We start from the raw sequence: 15888 nt of genomic DNA on the forward strand, positions 1-15888 counted from the left end.
ATCTAACCTTTGCCTGAATATTTCTAGAGTTAGAAGACTTGCTAATGCATTTAGACAATGTGTCCTTTTTCCACTAACTCCAATTGTTACACAGTTTTCCCTTTTATTGATCTGAAAACTATAGCAGAATTATCCCTTGGGCAAGGACACACAAGCTCAACTGAAGCTAAGAGTAGATCTAGACCTCAGCATATTTTTATACTCTGTTTGTAGTAAACCCTTTCTCTATAAAGATCACAGTGTTTGCAAACAGTTTTACTGCTGCCATGTGATAGAGATGTAACCAGCTGGCATTAAGGGTGCTGATAGAGCAAAGTTGAAGAGATATCCTTAAATAAAAAACATATTTTAGATGTTACAAAAAATTTTCTCCAACATTAGAAGGAGGCTTGGCTTCCCCTGTAGGTATAAAATTTAAATATTTTAAAATTTTGCTAAAGTAACGCACGTTTTAAAATCAAATATATTTTTTCTTTATACTTTTATTAAATAACAATTCACCATCTGAAGAATGTACTAATCATAAAAATTCAGCTCAGTGAATTTTTGTAAAGTGAACAGACCCATAAAATCAGCATTCAAAACAAGCAGAAGAAAAAAAAACCAAAACAATCAGAAGAGTATTACCAGCAATCAAGAAGCTCCCATATGTCACTCAGTCACTACTCTCTCCTCCTCTGCCTAAAAAAGTAACTACTATTCTGATTTCTAACACCATTGCCTTATTTTTTTTTGGCCTACTTTTGAATTTTATATAAATTGAATCATCATATGCGCACATTTTTTTTTTTTTTGCTCTAGCTTCTTTGGCTCAGCAATATGTTTGTGAGACGAAAGACTAATCTGTGTTGTTGTGTATAGATAAATTCTTTATATTTGTGGTGGAATATTCCACTGTGTATGTGTATAATACCTCGATCTGTCCATTCTATTGTTGATGGACAATTGGATAATCTTGTTTTGAATATTCTTACATGTGTCTTTGAACATTTGTGCACATTTCTATTGTATATATCTACATCTAGGAGTAGGATTGCTGGGTTTTAGGGTATGTGTCTCTTCAGGTTTAGCAGATATTGCTATATCGTTTTCAAAATAGTTATAATAATCTATACCCACAGTTTTACATCGTTTCCAACATTTAGTATTGTCTGTCTTTTCATTTTAGCTAATGCATATAATTTAAAAATCAAATAGAACATAAGGACTTACAATGAAAATAAGTAATTGTTTTCCTAAACCCTTTGCTTTCCTGCCCTAAGTTCCACTCTTTGGGAAGCAGCCATTTGTAACTATGTATTTCTGTTTTTAACACCTTTTAAGAGGCATTGGTTAAGAGCACAGATTCTGGAGCTAGGCTACCTAGATTCTTATCTCAGTTCTACCACTTGCTAGCTGTTTATCCTTGGGCAAGTTATTTAACCTCTGTGTGTCTCAGTTCCCTCATCTGCAATATGTGGGCTAATTATAGTACTTATAGAGTTGATGTGGGAATTAAGTTAATAAATATGCCTTTTACATGCTAAGTATTCAATCAGTGTTAACTATACTAATAATTATAGTGTTACTTCTGTATTACTAAACAGTATCACACAGCTATTCTTGAGTCCGCAACTTTAGACATTGTTCATTGACTTCCTAAGATAGATGAGTATTAATACCCTCTCTCTCACCTTCCCTTTTGTCTTTTCCTGATAGAATTATATCAGTTTTTTTCAATTCATTCATTAAAATGCATTCTCATTTTTATATAATTGGTAACATTTATGTTCTGTTCATAGTTAAGTCTTCTTGGTCTGTGTTTTTGTGTTATTTATATAAATATTGTTTAATACAGACCTGCCTAATATGGAGATTTACATTTCCTTCTCCATATTCGTTTCTTAACCTTGATGCCATTCAAAGCAATATGTTCCTTAAGTTTGAATTCATTTTTATTCTCATACCAAATCACCTTAACTAAATTTTCAAGATACCCCTCTCGTTTCTCATTGTTTCTGCCTATCCTGACTTTTGACTTTTTTTTTTTTTTTTTTATGGAAACCATTAAAACTTTTTTTGAACAAGCAAATGTCATAGCTAGTGACAGTGTGTAGGGTGAATTGAAAACTATAGGGCCTTAAGCCCAATTTTCTCTCATTTTATTTGTCCTTTACTTTAATGGAGGAGTATGAGTTGTGTTTTAAAAGTTTTTTAAAGGCTACAATTTATAACTCAACCCAAGCTTCTCCATAAAAATAAGGGTATTAATGATGAGCACATAAATACCTAAATAATTCTTAGGTAACTGAGGTATTGTGCAGTTGGTCTTTGATGGAGTCAGATTAGCTTGAATTCTGGTTTAGCTACTCACTGTGTAAAGTTAACCTTTCTTTAACCTTTCTAAGCATCACTCTTTTCATATGGAGAAAGAAGCTAGTAATACTGCCTCAGGCTTGTGAGCATAAAATAAGATAATACATGTAAAGCACTTAACACGCTGCCTGGCAATAGCAAACATCTCTGATGAATACCTTTGCTGCTGCTATTTGTTGTTGATACTGTCATTATCATTATCATGTACTAATTACTGTCTATCATAGTTGTCCTGGCCCTCTATATCTGTGGGTTCTGCATCCATGGATTCAACCAACTATGGATTGAAAATATTAGGAAAAAATATTACACTTATGCTGAACATGTACAGACTTTTTTTTCTTGTGATTGATTATTCCTTAAACCCACAGTCACCAACCCCTGGGCCATGGACTAGTACCAGTCCATGGCCTGTTAGGGACTGGGCCGCCGAGCTCTACTGCACCCTACCCCATCACCCCACTCCCCCAATCCATGGCAAAATTGTATTGCATGAAACTTAGGAACTGGGTGGGGGGGATGCACAGCAGGAGGTGAGTGGCTTCATCTCTATTTACAGCCTCTCCTCATCACTTGTATCACTGCCCGAGCTCTCCCCACCCCCCACTCCCATCCATGGAAAAACTGTCTTCCATGAAACTGGTCCCTGATGCCAAAAAGGTTAGGGACTGCTGATCTAAACAATACAGTATGACACCTGTTTACATAGTATTTACAATGATAAGGTATTATAAGCAATCTAGAGATGATTCAAAGTATATGGGAAAATGTACATAGGTTATATGGAAATATTATGCCATTTTATATCAGGGACTTGAGCATCCGCAGATTTTAATATCCTCGGGAGGTCCTGGAACCAAGCCCCCACAGATACAAAGGGGACTATATACTATTTCCATGTTGCATACGTTTTGACTTTTGATCTTGTACTGTGGGAACACTGTTCTCATCTGTTTCACAAAGGATCTCTCTCCTGCTCCACCTAAGCTTCAAGGCCTACTGGCTGCCTTTAGATTTTTCTTTTCTTTGTTCTAAATGTCTTGCCTTGTCAATGAGGACATGCCAAAGAACCAGGACTTCTGGGTGCCACAGAGAAGGGGCCATTTGCTGCCAGTTATGGGGGGGTGTGGTAAACTTTGGTTTTGTAGAGCACATGCGGTATTGTTAGGTGTTTGTTTTTTGTGTGTGTTGTTTTCACACGTATGTTTTGTTATTTATGCTTTAAACTTTGATGTTTATTCAGAAATTTAGACTTATCTTTATTTTTGTCAGGTTTAAGCCATTTTTTCCATACCAAACCTCGCAAGGAATTGAAGAAGATGAAGAGCATATCCATATACAACAGTGGGCACTTACTGAAGGCCGTCTTAAAGTTACATTGTTAGAATGTAGCAGGTATGTTCTTTGTTTTGTTACCTTATGGGAAAGAAAGTGCTGTGAAAATGTACTTAAGCAGTATTTGTTTTTATTCTCCTTTTGTGTTAATTTAAATTGTACTACTTACCTTTAAATTCTTCATAAATTTAATTTCATAAAAATAGTCTTTTCAAGCTTACAAAAAACATACACCATGTTTTAGAAAGTACTCTAATGGGGGGAGAGGGGGTGGGGCATTTATTCTGCAATCATTCCCTAACTTTTTAGATGCATAATACACTATTGGCTTATTTTGAATTTATCTATTGGAGAGCTGTTCCTGTGTTAAAGAGAAAATTATTTAATGATACTTGTTAAAGCACAGTATCAGGACCATTGTGATAGGTATAGGGATTATTGCAATGAGGTTTTGCAATGGGAAAGACAGATTTGGCTCAGCTCCAAATACAGCATGGACAAGGGGGAATTTATAGCCAAGGAGCCAGTGTGGGGATCAGTGGACAGAAAATTACTAAGAGGAAACATCAAGAGTATGGAGTATTCTGGCTAAACCGGCCTATCACAATTCTTGCTGATAACAGTCCAGGTTGATCACATGTTACCAGGGGGACAGTGAAAGATGATGAGGTATCAAGGATGGGGATTCTTTGCTAAAACTGGACTTTGTTAGAAAGTGCACAGATGGGCCTGGCCGAAGATTCGAAAACCTGACTAAAGTTTGGCTAAGCAAAGAGTCTTTGTCACCTAACAGCTCAAAAGGTAACCTTCTTAATGTCTCTCCTGATCATTCTAAGTACAAGTATACTATCCTTAGATTACATGTCTATGACACTTGTTTGTACCATTTACTTGGTACTTATCACTGTTATTTCCAACCTATAATAAAAATAAATTCTTGAGTACAGAGGTTATATTTTGTACCCAATACATTTGTATATTTTGTACCCAATACATTTATGTCCTTGCTAATAGGTTAATTTGAATATATTGATAACATACTTAATCTTTTTTTAAGTCCTGGGGTGACTCAGGATTGTGCATCATTATAATAGGAAGTCTCGTTGACAAGGAATTTTCTTTTATTAAAAAAAAGGGGACTAAATATATTGTGTATTTTGTAAAAGGAACTGCAGTGTACAATGAAATAAATGTATTAGGTACTATGCTAGGTATTTAGAAAAAAACTAGTACATTTGCCTTAGTGTTGCCAATGGTGTTATGGATTGATTAGATGTCTGTTAGCTTGTGGCTATGTAACAACTAGCTTTGTTGTTATCACCTTTGCTCACTATTCTTTTGCTTTATCTAAAATACTGTTCACTTACACCTTGCTACAGGAATCAAAGACTGCATAAGGCATTGAGAAAATGTAGCCAGACGTTATTTAGGTCATGTTAAATTGAGATAAATGATACAAAGAAAAGCATTAAAATTTGTGGAGTACCCATAATGTACTTTAATAAGGAACTGTATAATAAATCTCAGAATGGATACATGAGAAACCAATAAACATTCTTACAGGGTAAAGAGGGAGGGAAGTGATTTGATAATGATGGACAGGGGTCAAGGTGACAGCTGAACTATTCACTATAAACTTTTTTATAATGTTTGATTTTTGTGACTGTATCACATGGTTAAAAATTAAGAACCAGTATTTTAGAGAGTGTATAATTGAGTTGAAGGGGAAAGCCTGAAAAATAGTCCCTTTTATCGGTTTGTTCTTAAGTTAGTCCTTTATGCTTGGGCTATATAGCCAGCACCTTTCTCCAGGTGATAAATTAATCTTTGGAACAGGTACACTACCAAAAGACATTTCCAGGCACTATCTTTATAAACCTGAACACGTAAAAGTTACTCAGTGTTGTGGTGCTGTGTTATTGTTTATATAGTTTAAGGATTATTTAAAAGTGTTTATGAAGGAGAGAATACGTTGTTCTCAATTCTTTCTGCTTTTTTATCTTCATATTGAAGTTTGAACATTCTTTCCATTAAAATCTTACATTTTTGTTTTTCTTGTAAACTTTTTCTTAGTATAAAAATAGAACTCTCAGTTCAAGTAGATTCCAAGTTTATAGGATTCAAACTAAAGAGAAGATATTACTGTAACCTAAGCATTTTTATTTCAATTTTTATCCTTGTTTTGAATATAAATTCAACTTTTGTGGTTTATTGTAATCTCTGAAGCAAAAAGAAACACTAGAGAGAATGGAAGTACAAATAACAGTGCCCTTTTTTGGAGGAAGGACCAAATAATATCTATCATTTTATATGAAGTGGAAATAACACAGACTTTTGAGTTATAGAAAGCACTGAATTCACATCCTAGCCATGTGCCCTTATATTGTGTCATTAGGCAAGTTTCACATCTGTAAGATGGGCAAGGGTGCTCCCTTGCTGATAATTGTGATCAGAGATAGGCAACTAAACCACAGTGTCCACCACATAATAAGCCTATAGTTGTAGCTTCTGTTATTATGTCTTAATATAATCATTACAGTATTTATCAAGGAAAAAAATCTTTAAACAAAGCTATGTTCTTTTTTACCCATTTGATTGTGAGAATTGGAATTTGAATTTTATTAATTTAAAAGAGTCTCTCACTATAGAGGAAGGTTCTTTTCTAATTATCTGAAATATAGTTTTGAATTTCCTAAGCAATAGCTTGGGGATGGAAAGGCAATTTTACTTGTAAAAATGAGGAAGGTTCTTTTCTAATTATCTGAAATATAGTTTTGAATTTCCTAAGCAATAGCTTGGGGATGGAAAGGCAATTTTACTTGTAAAAATTGATTCTAACACTTTGCTTTTATCAAGTCTTTTTTTAAAAAGCAGTCATTCTGAACAGTTGCATGTTTTTTTGAGTTGACAAAAGCTAATTGTTTTAACCACAGATGAATTCAATTGCCATATTTGTAGTACTGCCATTAAGAGATTGTTTCACATTAGTGTTGCAATCATATTGTTAAGATTATTATTTTTTAATTTTTAACTTACTGTCCATCCTCTATCTTAAAGGATTAGAGGTATTGTGCAGTGAAAGCATATAGCCTTATGTATATGTCAAATAAAAGAGGAATTAGATCAATAACAACCATACAGAGTAGAGAAGATCAGTTTTCTGGCAGCCAAGGCCACAAGGGAAACTCGATTGATTACTTAGCTCTTATATTCATTTTTAAAAATTTAATTTTTATTTTTAAAATTAATTTTCTAATTGACAAAATGTGTATATTATATACAACAGGATGTTTTGAAATGTGTATACATTGTGGAATGGCTAAATCAAACTAATTAACATACATATCACCTCACATACACTTAACTCTTTTTTTCTGAAACTATTTTCGGTGCACGTTTTTCTACTTCAGGAGAAAAAATTCTTGCACCAAATTCTAAGCGGAAGTTTTCACAGATATTTAAGTAAAGGACATCGAATGATGTAGTGCTGTGGTCCCCAACCCCTGGGCTGTGGACCAGTACTGGTCCATGGCCTGTTAGGAACCAGGCTACACAACAGGAGGTGAGGGTCAGTCAAGCAAGTGAAGCTTCATCTGTGTTTACAGCTGCTCCCCATCACGCGCATCACCGCCTCAGCTCTGCCTGCTGTCAAATCGGCAGCGGCATTAGATTCTCATAGGAGCATGAACCCTACCGTAAACTGCACATTCGAGAGATTTAGTTGCATGCTCCTTATGAGAATTTAATGCCTGATGATCTCAGGTGGAGCTGAGGTGGTAATGCTACCACCAGGGATCAGCTGCAAATACAGATTATCATTAGCAGAGAGGTTTGACTGTATAATAAAAGTAATGTGCTTGAATCATCCCAAAGTCACCGCCCCCTACCCCTCACCACATGCTCCGCTGTCCATGGAAAAATTGTCTTCCATAAAACCAGTTCCTGGTGCCAAAAAACCCACTGATACAGTGGAAACATTTTTGGGAGCTGATTTTATCAACCAGTTACATTTTAAAAAACAAAGTAAGATTATGATCAGTGAAGGCAAGGGCTATAAAGTTTTGTTGTGTGAGAGTACTGTGCTCCAAAGCAGTGTATTTAGGATAGCCTGTACTCATTAAAGGGAGAAGGAGATTCTAATTAAGGTCAGTTCTTCACTGAGTCACACTCATGCTGTTCTAAAGCCTATATTTTCTCAACAGCTTTTAGGGTGTTATTTTGTTTCACTGGCTTCCAAAATTACATCTTTTTTTAAAAAGTTTAAATGTTAAATATAGCTTAATTACAGAGAATCTCAGCAGTCGACACTTTATTACCAAGTCTTTTCTTCTTCCCCATTTATTTATTGTCAGCATGGACTCATGAATTCTTATATTTCTCAGTGTTTATTATTCCTCACTGTCCTTAATTATTTTAGTGCCTAAATTGTCCTAGATTTGGCCAGTAGGAACTCCCTCAAGCTGGCCCCTGTGTGCATGTGACATGACCCATCTTTTTTTTTTTTTGAGTACTTCATTACTTTCTGGTATAACAAGCTGTTCTGGGTTTATCTTGTATCTTCTCTCCTGTAGCCCTAGAATCAGCTATTTTTCCAAAGAGCCCTGGTTCTTTTTAGTAGTGAATAGTATCAGGAACCAAGATCTGGGTGTTGGGTGCGTTTATTGCTACTTCATATGTTCATAGACCCCCTAGAGCAGACAGAGTAAGGAAATACATTTATGTATATATACTTGTACACATATACATTTATATACCTTTATACATACATAATTATAAGTTCATGAGATACAGCTTGAACATCCCTAATATGAAATTCCAAAATCCAAAATGCTTCAAACTCCGAAACCTGAGTGCTGACATGACACCACAAGTGGAAAATTCCACATTTGACATGTTTGTTTTCTGATGGTTCAGCATATACAAACTTTGTTTCATGCACAAAACTATCAAAAATATTGTATAAAATTACCTCAAGGCTGTAAGGCATATGTGAAACAAATGAATTTCATGTTTATACTTGGGTCTCATCCCCCAGATATCTCATTATGTATAAGGAAATATTCTCTGAAAAAAATCGAAAATTGGAAACACTTCTGGTCCCAAGCATTTTGGATAAGAGATACTGAACCTATACCTTCAATTCTAGTCCATCCTTATGGGGTTGTTCCTTGCCTTTGTTCTTCCCCCTTTTTGTATTTCATGGCTCTCAAACAACATCAGTGCTCTTACTCATTTGCTCAATCTTGTTATACATCTCAATTGCTTTGTGCATAAAAGTACAAAAAACATTTACTACAAAGAGTTCAAGATTCATTTGTAATTCTCCTCAAATCTACCCAAGATTGCAGGCATATGGTCAAATACTATGTTCATAAATCAGTTAGATTCATTTTCCCCTTTGCTGTGATTATGTTGTTCATTTGAACATTTGTTTCAGGTTGCTTTCAGTTTCAGTCTCTTGCCTTTTGAGCCTTATTGATTTTTGATTTTTGAATATGTAGAGCATTAATATGCTTCCCCAAATCCAAAACTATACAAAAAGATATATAGACAGTCTCACTTTGCATGGCCCTATGTTCACTAAAATTGTGTATATCAGAACAGTGCAGAGCTGGGACACAATTCTGTTATGCACAAGTTTCAGTTAATACAAGGTGAGGACTGCCTGTGTTGTCATTCAGATCAGTATATTTACTGATAGGGGGGGCTTGTTCTGCAATTACTGAATGAAATATGTTGAGATCTTCAACCATGACTGTGAATTTGTCTGATTCATGCAGTTTGATTATTTGGTGCATATTTCTTTTTGATATATTGACTTTTTTTTTGCATCATGAAGGATTCTTCTTTGTCTCATAATATTCCTGGTCGTGGTATTTATTTTGTCTGACAGTGATATAACCACTACACCTGTTAAGTTTATTGTTCTCTTGGTATATACACTAGCCCCTTCTTATCCATGTTTTCACTTTCCATGGTTTTAGTTACCCTAGTCAGTCGTGATCTGAAAATATTAAATGGGAAATTCCAGAGACAAACAATTTGTAAGTTTTAAATTTATCAAATGTATAGCATGCAAATATTTTCTCCCATTCTATAGGTTATCTATTTGCTCTATTGATTCCTTGGCTGCACAGAAGCTTTTTAATTTAATCAGATCCTATTTATTTTTGTTGCTGTGATTACCTTTGGGGTCTTCTTCATAAATTCTTTGCCTACACTGATGTCTGTAATAGTTCTTCTAGCCTCTTCTAAAATTCTTATAGTTTCATGCCTTAGGTTTAAGTCTGTAACCCACTATGAATTAATTTTTATGAGTAGTAAGAGATGTGGATCCTGTTTCAGTCTTCTACATGTGGCTATCCAATTTTTCCAGCACCACTTATTGATACGGATTCTTTTTGCCATTGTATGTTTTTGTCTGCTTTGTCAAAGATCAGATGGCAATATAAGGATGGTTTTATATCTGGGTTCTCTGTTCTGATCCATTGGTCTATGTCTCTATTCTTGTGCCAATACCATGCTGTTTTGGTTACTATAGCCTTGTAATATAGCTTGAAGTCTGGTAAAGTGATGCCTCCTGATTTGTTCTGTTTGCTTAAGATTGCTTTGGCTATTTGGGATCTTTTCTGGTTCCATGAGAAGTGTAGAATTATTTTTTCTAGATTTGCAAAAAATGATATTGGTATTTTAATGGGGATTGCATTGAATCTGTAAATCACTTTGGGTAGTGTAGACATTTTAACAGTGTTGATTCTGCCGATCTGTGAACATGATATATTTTTCCATTTGTTTACATCCTCTGTGATTTCCTTCCTCAGTGTTTAATAATTCTCCCTCTAAAGGTCTTTCCTCTCCTTGGTTAAATATATTCCTAAGTATTTTATTTTCTTTGTTGCTGTTGTGAAAGGTATTGAGTCTTTGATTTGATTCTCAACTTGACTGTTGATGGTGTATAGGAATGATTTGTGTACCTGAGACTCTGCTGAATTTATTTATCAATTTCAGGAGTCTCTTTGCAGAATCTTTGGTGTTTTCTAGATAAAAGATCATATCAACAGCAAAGAGTGACAGTTTGACTACTTCTTTCCCCATTTGGATACCTTTGATTTCCTTCTCTTGCCTGATTGCTCTAGGTAGGACTTCCAGCACTACATTGAACAGAAATGGTGACAGTGGGCAACCTTGTCCGGTTCCACTTCTAAGCAGGAATGCTTTCAGTTTTTCCCATTCAGTATGATGTTGGCTGTGGGTTTGTCATATATGGCTTTTATAACATTGAGGTATGTTGTGTCTATGCCTATTTTGTTAAGAATTCTTATAAAAGGGTGCTGAATTTTGTCAAATGCTTTTTCTGTGTCTATTGAGAGGGTCGTATGATCTTTGTTTTTGCTTCTATTTTTATGGTGAATCACATTTATAGGTTTGTGTAATGTTGAACCATCCTTGAATCTCTGGGATGAAGCTTACTTCATCCCAGAGTGGATTACTTTTTGATGTACAAGTGAATTTGGTTTGCTAAGATTTTGAGAATTTTTGTATCTATATTCATAAGGGATATTGGTCTGTAGTCTTCTTTTTTTGTTGTGTCCTTTCCTGGCTTTGGTATCAGGGTGATATTGGCTTCATGGAATAAGCTGGGGAGGATTCCTTCCTTCTCTATGTTATGAAATAATATCTGTAGTATAGGTACCAATTCTTTGTAGGTCTGGTAAAATTTGGCTGTGAAACCATCCGGTCTGGGAGTTTTTATTGCTGCTTCAATTTCATTACTTGATATTGGTCTATTCGGGAGTTGTGTTTCTTCCTGGTTGAGCCTAGGGAGGTTGTGTGTTTCCAAGAATTCCTCTATTTCCTCAACATTTTCAAGTTTATGTGCATAGAGATTTTTATAATATTTAGAGATGACATCTTGTATTTCTGTGGTATCAGTTGTAATAGCTCATTTTTCATTTCTGATCGAGCATATTAGAATCCTTTTCTGTTTCTGGTTACTCTAACAAGAGGCCTGTTGATTTGTTCACTTTTTCAAAGAACCAACTTTTTGTTTCATTAATCTTTGTAATTCTTTCATTAGCAATTTTATTTAGCTCTCCTCTGACCTTAGTTATTTCTTTTCTTCTGCTGCGTTTGGGATTGGTTTGCTCTTTCTTTTTCAGTTCCTTCACACAATTCATTAGATTGTTGATTTGTGATCTTTCTGTCTTTTTGATGTAGGCATTTATGGCTACATCAAAATGTTCCTCTTATGACTGATTTTGCTGAATCCCACATATTTTGATGACCTGTCCCCTTTGTCATTTAGTTCAAGGAATCTTTTGATTTCCATCTTAATTTCCTCCTTGACCAAATAACTATTCAACAGGTTAATTTCCATGACTTTGTGTAGAGTTGAGTGTTTCTATTAAAATTGATTTTTAATTTTATTTCACTGTGGTCTGAGAAGATACATGGTATAATTTCTATTTTTTAAAATTTGTTGAGACATGTTTTGTGGCTTAGGATGTGATCAGTCTTAGAGAATATTCTATGAGCTGATAAGAAGAACATATATTCAGTGGTTTGGGGGTAGAATGTACCGTAAATGTCTGTGAGGCCCATTTGTTCTTGAGTTCCATTTAAGTCTGTTGTTTCTTTGCTTAGTTTTTGCTTGGAGGATCTGTTAAAGTGTGTTAAGGTGTTAAAGTCTCTGGCTATTACTGTGCTGCTGTTTATCATTTTGTTTAGATCAAGTAGGGTTTGCTTTATGAATCTAGGTGCAACTATGTTGGGTGCATAAATATTTAGGATTGTTATGTCTTCTTCTTGAAATTTTCCCTTCATTATATAATGACCATCTTTGTCTTTCTTTACTTTGGCTAATTTGAAGTCTATGTTATTTAACATGAAAATGGCTATACCAGCTTTCTTTTGGTTTCCATTTGCATGGAATATTGTTTTCCATCCCTTCACTTAGAGTCCGAAGGAGTCCTTGTGGATTAGATGTGTTTCCTAGAGACAGCAGATAAAACTTGGCTTGTATTTTTTTTTATCCATTCAGCCAGCCTATGTCTCTTGATGGGGAGTTCAAGCCAATCACATTTATTGAAAGAATTGATAAATGAGGTGGTTTTCTGTTCATCCTGTTGAGTAGAACTTTATTACTTTGTTTTACCTCTTGAGTCATTGTGGTATCCGGGCTCTGACCTTTAGCTTTTGGATGATTTTACACTGGTGGGTGTCTATTGTGCTGATCTGGGTAAAATGCAGTTCTAAGGTCTGGTCTTGATAAATTCCCTCAGTGTTTGCTTGTCTGAGAAAGTCTTTATTTCTCCCTCATATAAGAGACTTAGTTTTGCAGGATACAGAATTGTAGGCTGGCCATTATTCTGTTTGAGAAGACTGAAAATGGGGCCCCATTCTATTCTGGCTTATAAGGTCTCAGTTGAGAAGTCTGAAGTTAGTCTGATGGTTTTTCCTTTGCAAGTTACCTGCTGCTTTCACCTTACAGCTCATAGGAGTGCCTCTTTCATGTTTACTTTGGCCAGTCTGATACTGTGTGTCATGGTGATTGACTCTTCACGATGAATCTCCCAGGGATCCTTTGAGCTTCTTGTACCTGGATATCTAGATTTCTAGCAAGGCCAGGGAAACTTTCCTCAATTATTCCCTGAAATAGTTTATTCAACCCTTGTGTAGTTTCCTTTTTTCTTCTTGTGTAGGCCTCTTTAAATAATACCATATTTCTTGTTGGTTTTGTTCGTTCCTCTTGTTTCTTGGTTCTTTGTCTTTGACTGACTTGTTTAACTCACAAGTGTTGTCGTAAGCTCTGAGATTCTTTCTTCTGCCTGATCCAGCCTATTCTTAAGGCTTTCCACTGTATTTTGTATCTCTTTGAATGAATTTTGTATTTTAAGAAGTTCTGTTTGATTTTTTTTTAGTAATTCTATTTCCTTAGTCAATTTTTTATTAATTTCCTACATTGTTTTTGTGGTTTCTTTGTGTTGGGTTTCTATTTTCTCTTGTATTTCATTGAGCTTCCTTATAATCCATATTCAGAATTCTTCATCTGTCATTTCAATCTTTTCATTTTGGTTGGTATCCATTGATAAGGAGTTACTGTTTTCTTTTTGGGGTGTCCATTTGCTCTGACTTTTCATTTTTCCAGAGTTCTTTTGCTGATTTCTTCTCATCTGGCCTCTCAGTTGAGACCTGGGGGTGCTAGACCGGGCTTATGGGGCTGTCTCCAGGTCCCCAAAGATAATCCTTGAGCATGCCAGGGAGAGGAGTGCCGGTCCTGAGTTGCCTATGGGGTGTTCTAGCAGGTTTGGTATACTTCTCAGGTTACTCTGACCTGCCCTCTTTACCTCTTCCCAACAGTGTGTGGTGAGTTAGGTCCCCTGCTTACTCTCAGTGATGGTGGGTGGTACTTGTGAGTGTGAATGAGCCACACCCTGTTTGCTTAAGTTGGAAGATGCTATGATGACTATATTATTGTTCTCCTGGTCATTGGTTGATGTTTGTGTGACAGAGCCAGCTGCCAAGATGTTCTTTTGTATCTGTGGTAGACTCTGATTCCCTAGGTGGAGTACTTGAGTGCCCCAAGCTTTAGGAGGGACCCTGTAGCTCCCAGGGGGGTTCTTGATCTCCAGCACCTCTGAGGTAGGGGGAAGGGAGCAAGGCAGTTTGTAGCTAGGTCATGGTAGCCTGAAAGGCTTTGCAAGGCCTTGGCAGGGCTCAGAAGTTGCTTTTCTGGCCACTAAGGGAGCCGCTGGTAGGAGGGGCAGGATAAAGTCACTAAACCAGGAAGGCTATTCTTGGGGAAGGGGGCTAAATTCTTGTATGGCAAGGCCCTGGGCTGGGTTCTTTCCACCCTTATCCAGTAGCTCAGTTTTTCTATGGGGAGGATTAGGCATTCCTCCAAATGGCCACTCCTTGGACACACCCCCCAACACCCTGTAAAATTGAGTCAGTAAATGCTACAAAGGGCATGCAAATTGATCTCCCTGTCGGTAGAAGGTGCTTGCCAGAAGGAACGAGCTGCAGTGTTTTTGGGTCCCGTGACCAGTTTTGGTAGAGGTCAAAGGTCTTCTCCCAACTTCTGGGAGAGCCACTGGGGAGGGGCTGAAGTGGCCCCACCCAACCAGAAAGTCTGTAAAAGCAGGTCCATCTAAGATTCACAAAGTGGCAGTCTGAGGTGGGCCTTGCTCCTATCCCTGCTCCTCTGCTACATAGTCTTACCCTAGTGTCTCCTGGCAGGCAGGAACTCAAGCCAGCCAAGCTCTCCCACCACTGTGCTGTGGGCCAGGAGGTTCCCCGCCCAAGATCCCAGCCTGAGCTGATCGTGTAGCCTTCCCACAGGGGAAGGGGGTGCCCTGCGAGCATGCCGCAGCTAGGACTCACACTGCGCTTTCCTCCCAGATGTGCCCGTGTGGGCTCCCTTGCCTCCTGAGATCAAGAAGATCAATCCCAGAGTATGTCAGGGAGAAGCGTGCTGGTCCGAAGTCACCCAAGGGTTGCCTGAGCAGCATCAATGTCTCTCCACCTTGGGGCATGCATGCCCTGCTCTAATGGAGCCACCAGGCAAGTAGCACCAGGAAGGGCTGGCAAGCAGGGAGCTTACAGTCTGAGCATCCTTCAGTCTGCTGCAGGATCCCTAGAGGAAGGGCCTCTGAGCCCCACTCTCTGTGGAAGGTTCAATTGTCTCTCTCAGCAGCCATGAGTCAGGGAGGAGAAGGGGAGGAAAAAGAATCTGTATGGAGGAATGCTAGAACTCTGGTCATCTCCAGTCTTCTCTCAGGGAGGCAGTCAGCCCAGAGTGTCTGGGCTCTTCAGTTATGCAGATCACCTGGGATCCACTGGACCCCTGTGGCTCCTGCAGTCTGGGCCATAGTTGGGAAATGTTTGTGTGAGAAGGAGCAGGATGAAACCTCAGGAGTTGAAGCCCCTGGGAAAGACAAAGGCGCATGGTGAGTGGCAAAGCAATATGGCACCTGCTCAAGTCTTTGGGGGCGGGAAGTGCCCCAGCGGGGCTGGGAGCCTGGTGCCCTTTCCACAAAAAGTTCCCAGCTCACTGGCTGCAGGAGCCTCTGTGCAGTTCGTGTGGGCAGAAAGTCTCTCCAGCAGCTCGGGAATCCACCAACTGTCAGAGATGCAAGGGAGGGAAAACAAACCATTCCACCTACCCTTCTTGCTGGACTCCAAGCTTCTCAGGGGTTG

At 37.5% G+C, this 15888-nt stretch overlaps 1 protein-coding gene across 1 annotated transcript in view; it reads left to right on the plus strand.

Moving 5' to 3' along the window:
* PDZD8 (PDZ domain containing 8) overlaps window positions 1–15888 on the plus strand; it is a 73082-nt gene that overhangs the window by 22249 nt on the left and 34945 nt on the right. The window contains exon 2 of the mRNA XM_045569380.1: window positions 3628–3750. Within this exon, the coding sequence (XP_045425336.1) occupies window positions 3628–3750 (123 nt within the window). The remainder of the gene's footprint in view (window positions 1–3627; window positions 3751–15888) is intronic.

Source organism: Lemur catta, chromosome 14 (assembly GCF_020740605.2).
Source record: "Lemur catta isolate mLemCat1 chromosome 14, mLemCat1.pri, whole genome shotgun sequence".
NCBI lineage: Eukaryota > Metazoa > Chordata > Mammalia > Primates > Lemuridae > Lemur > Lemur catta.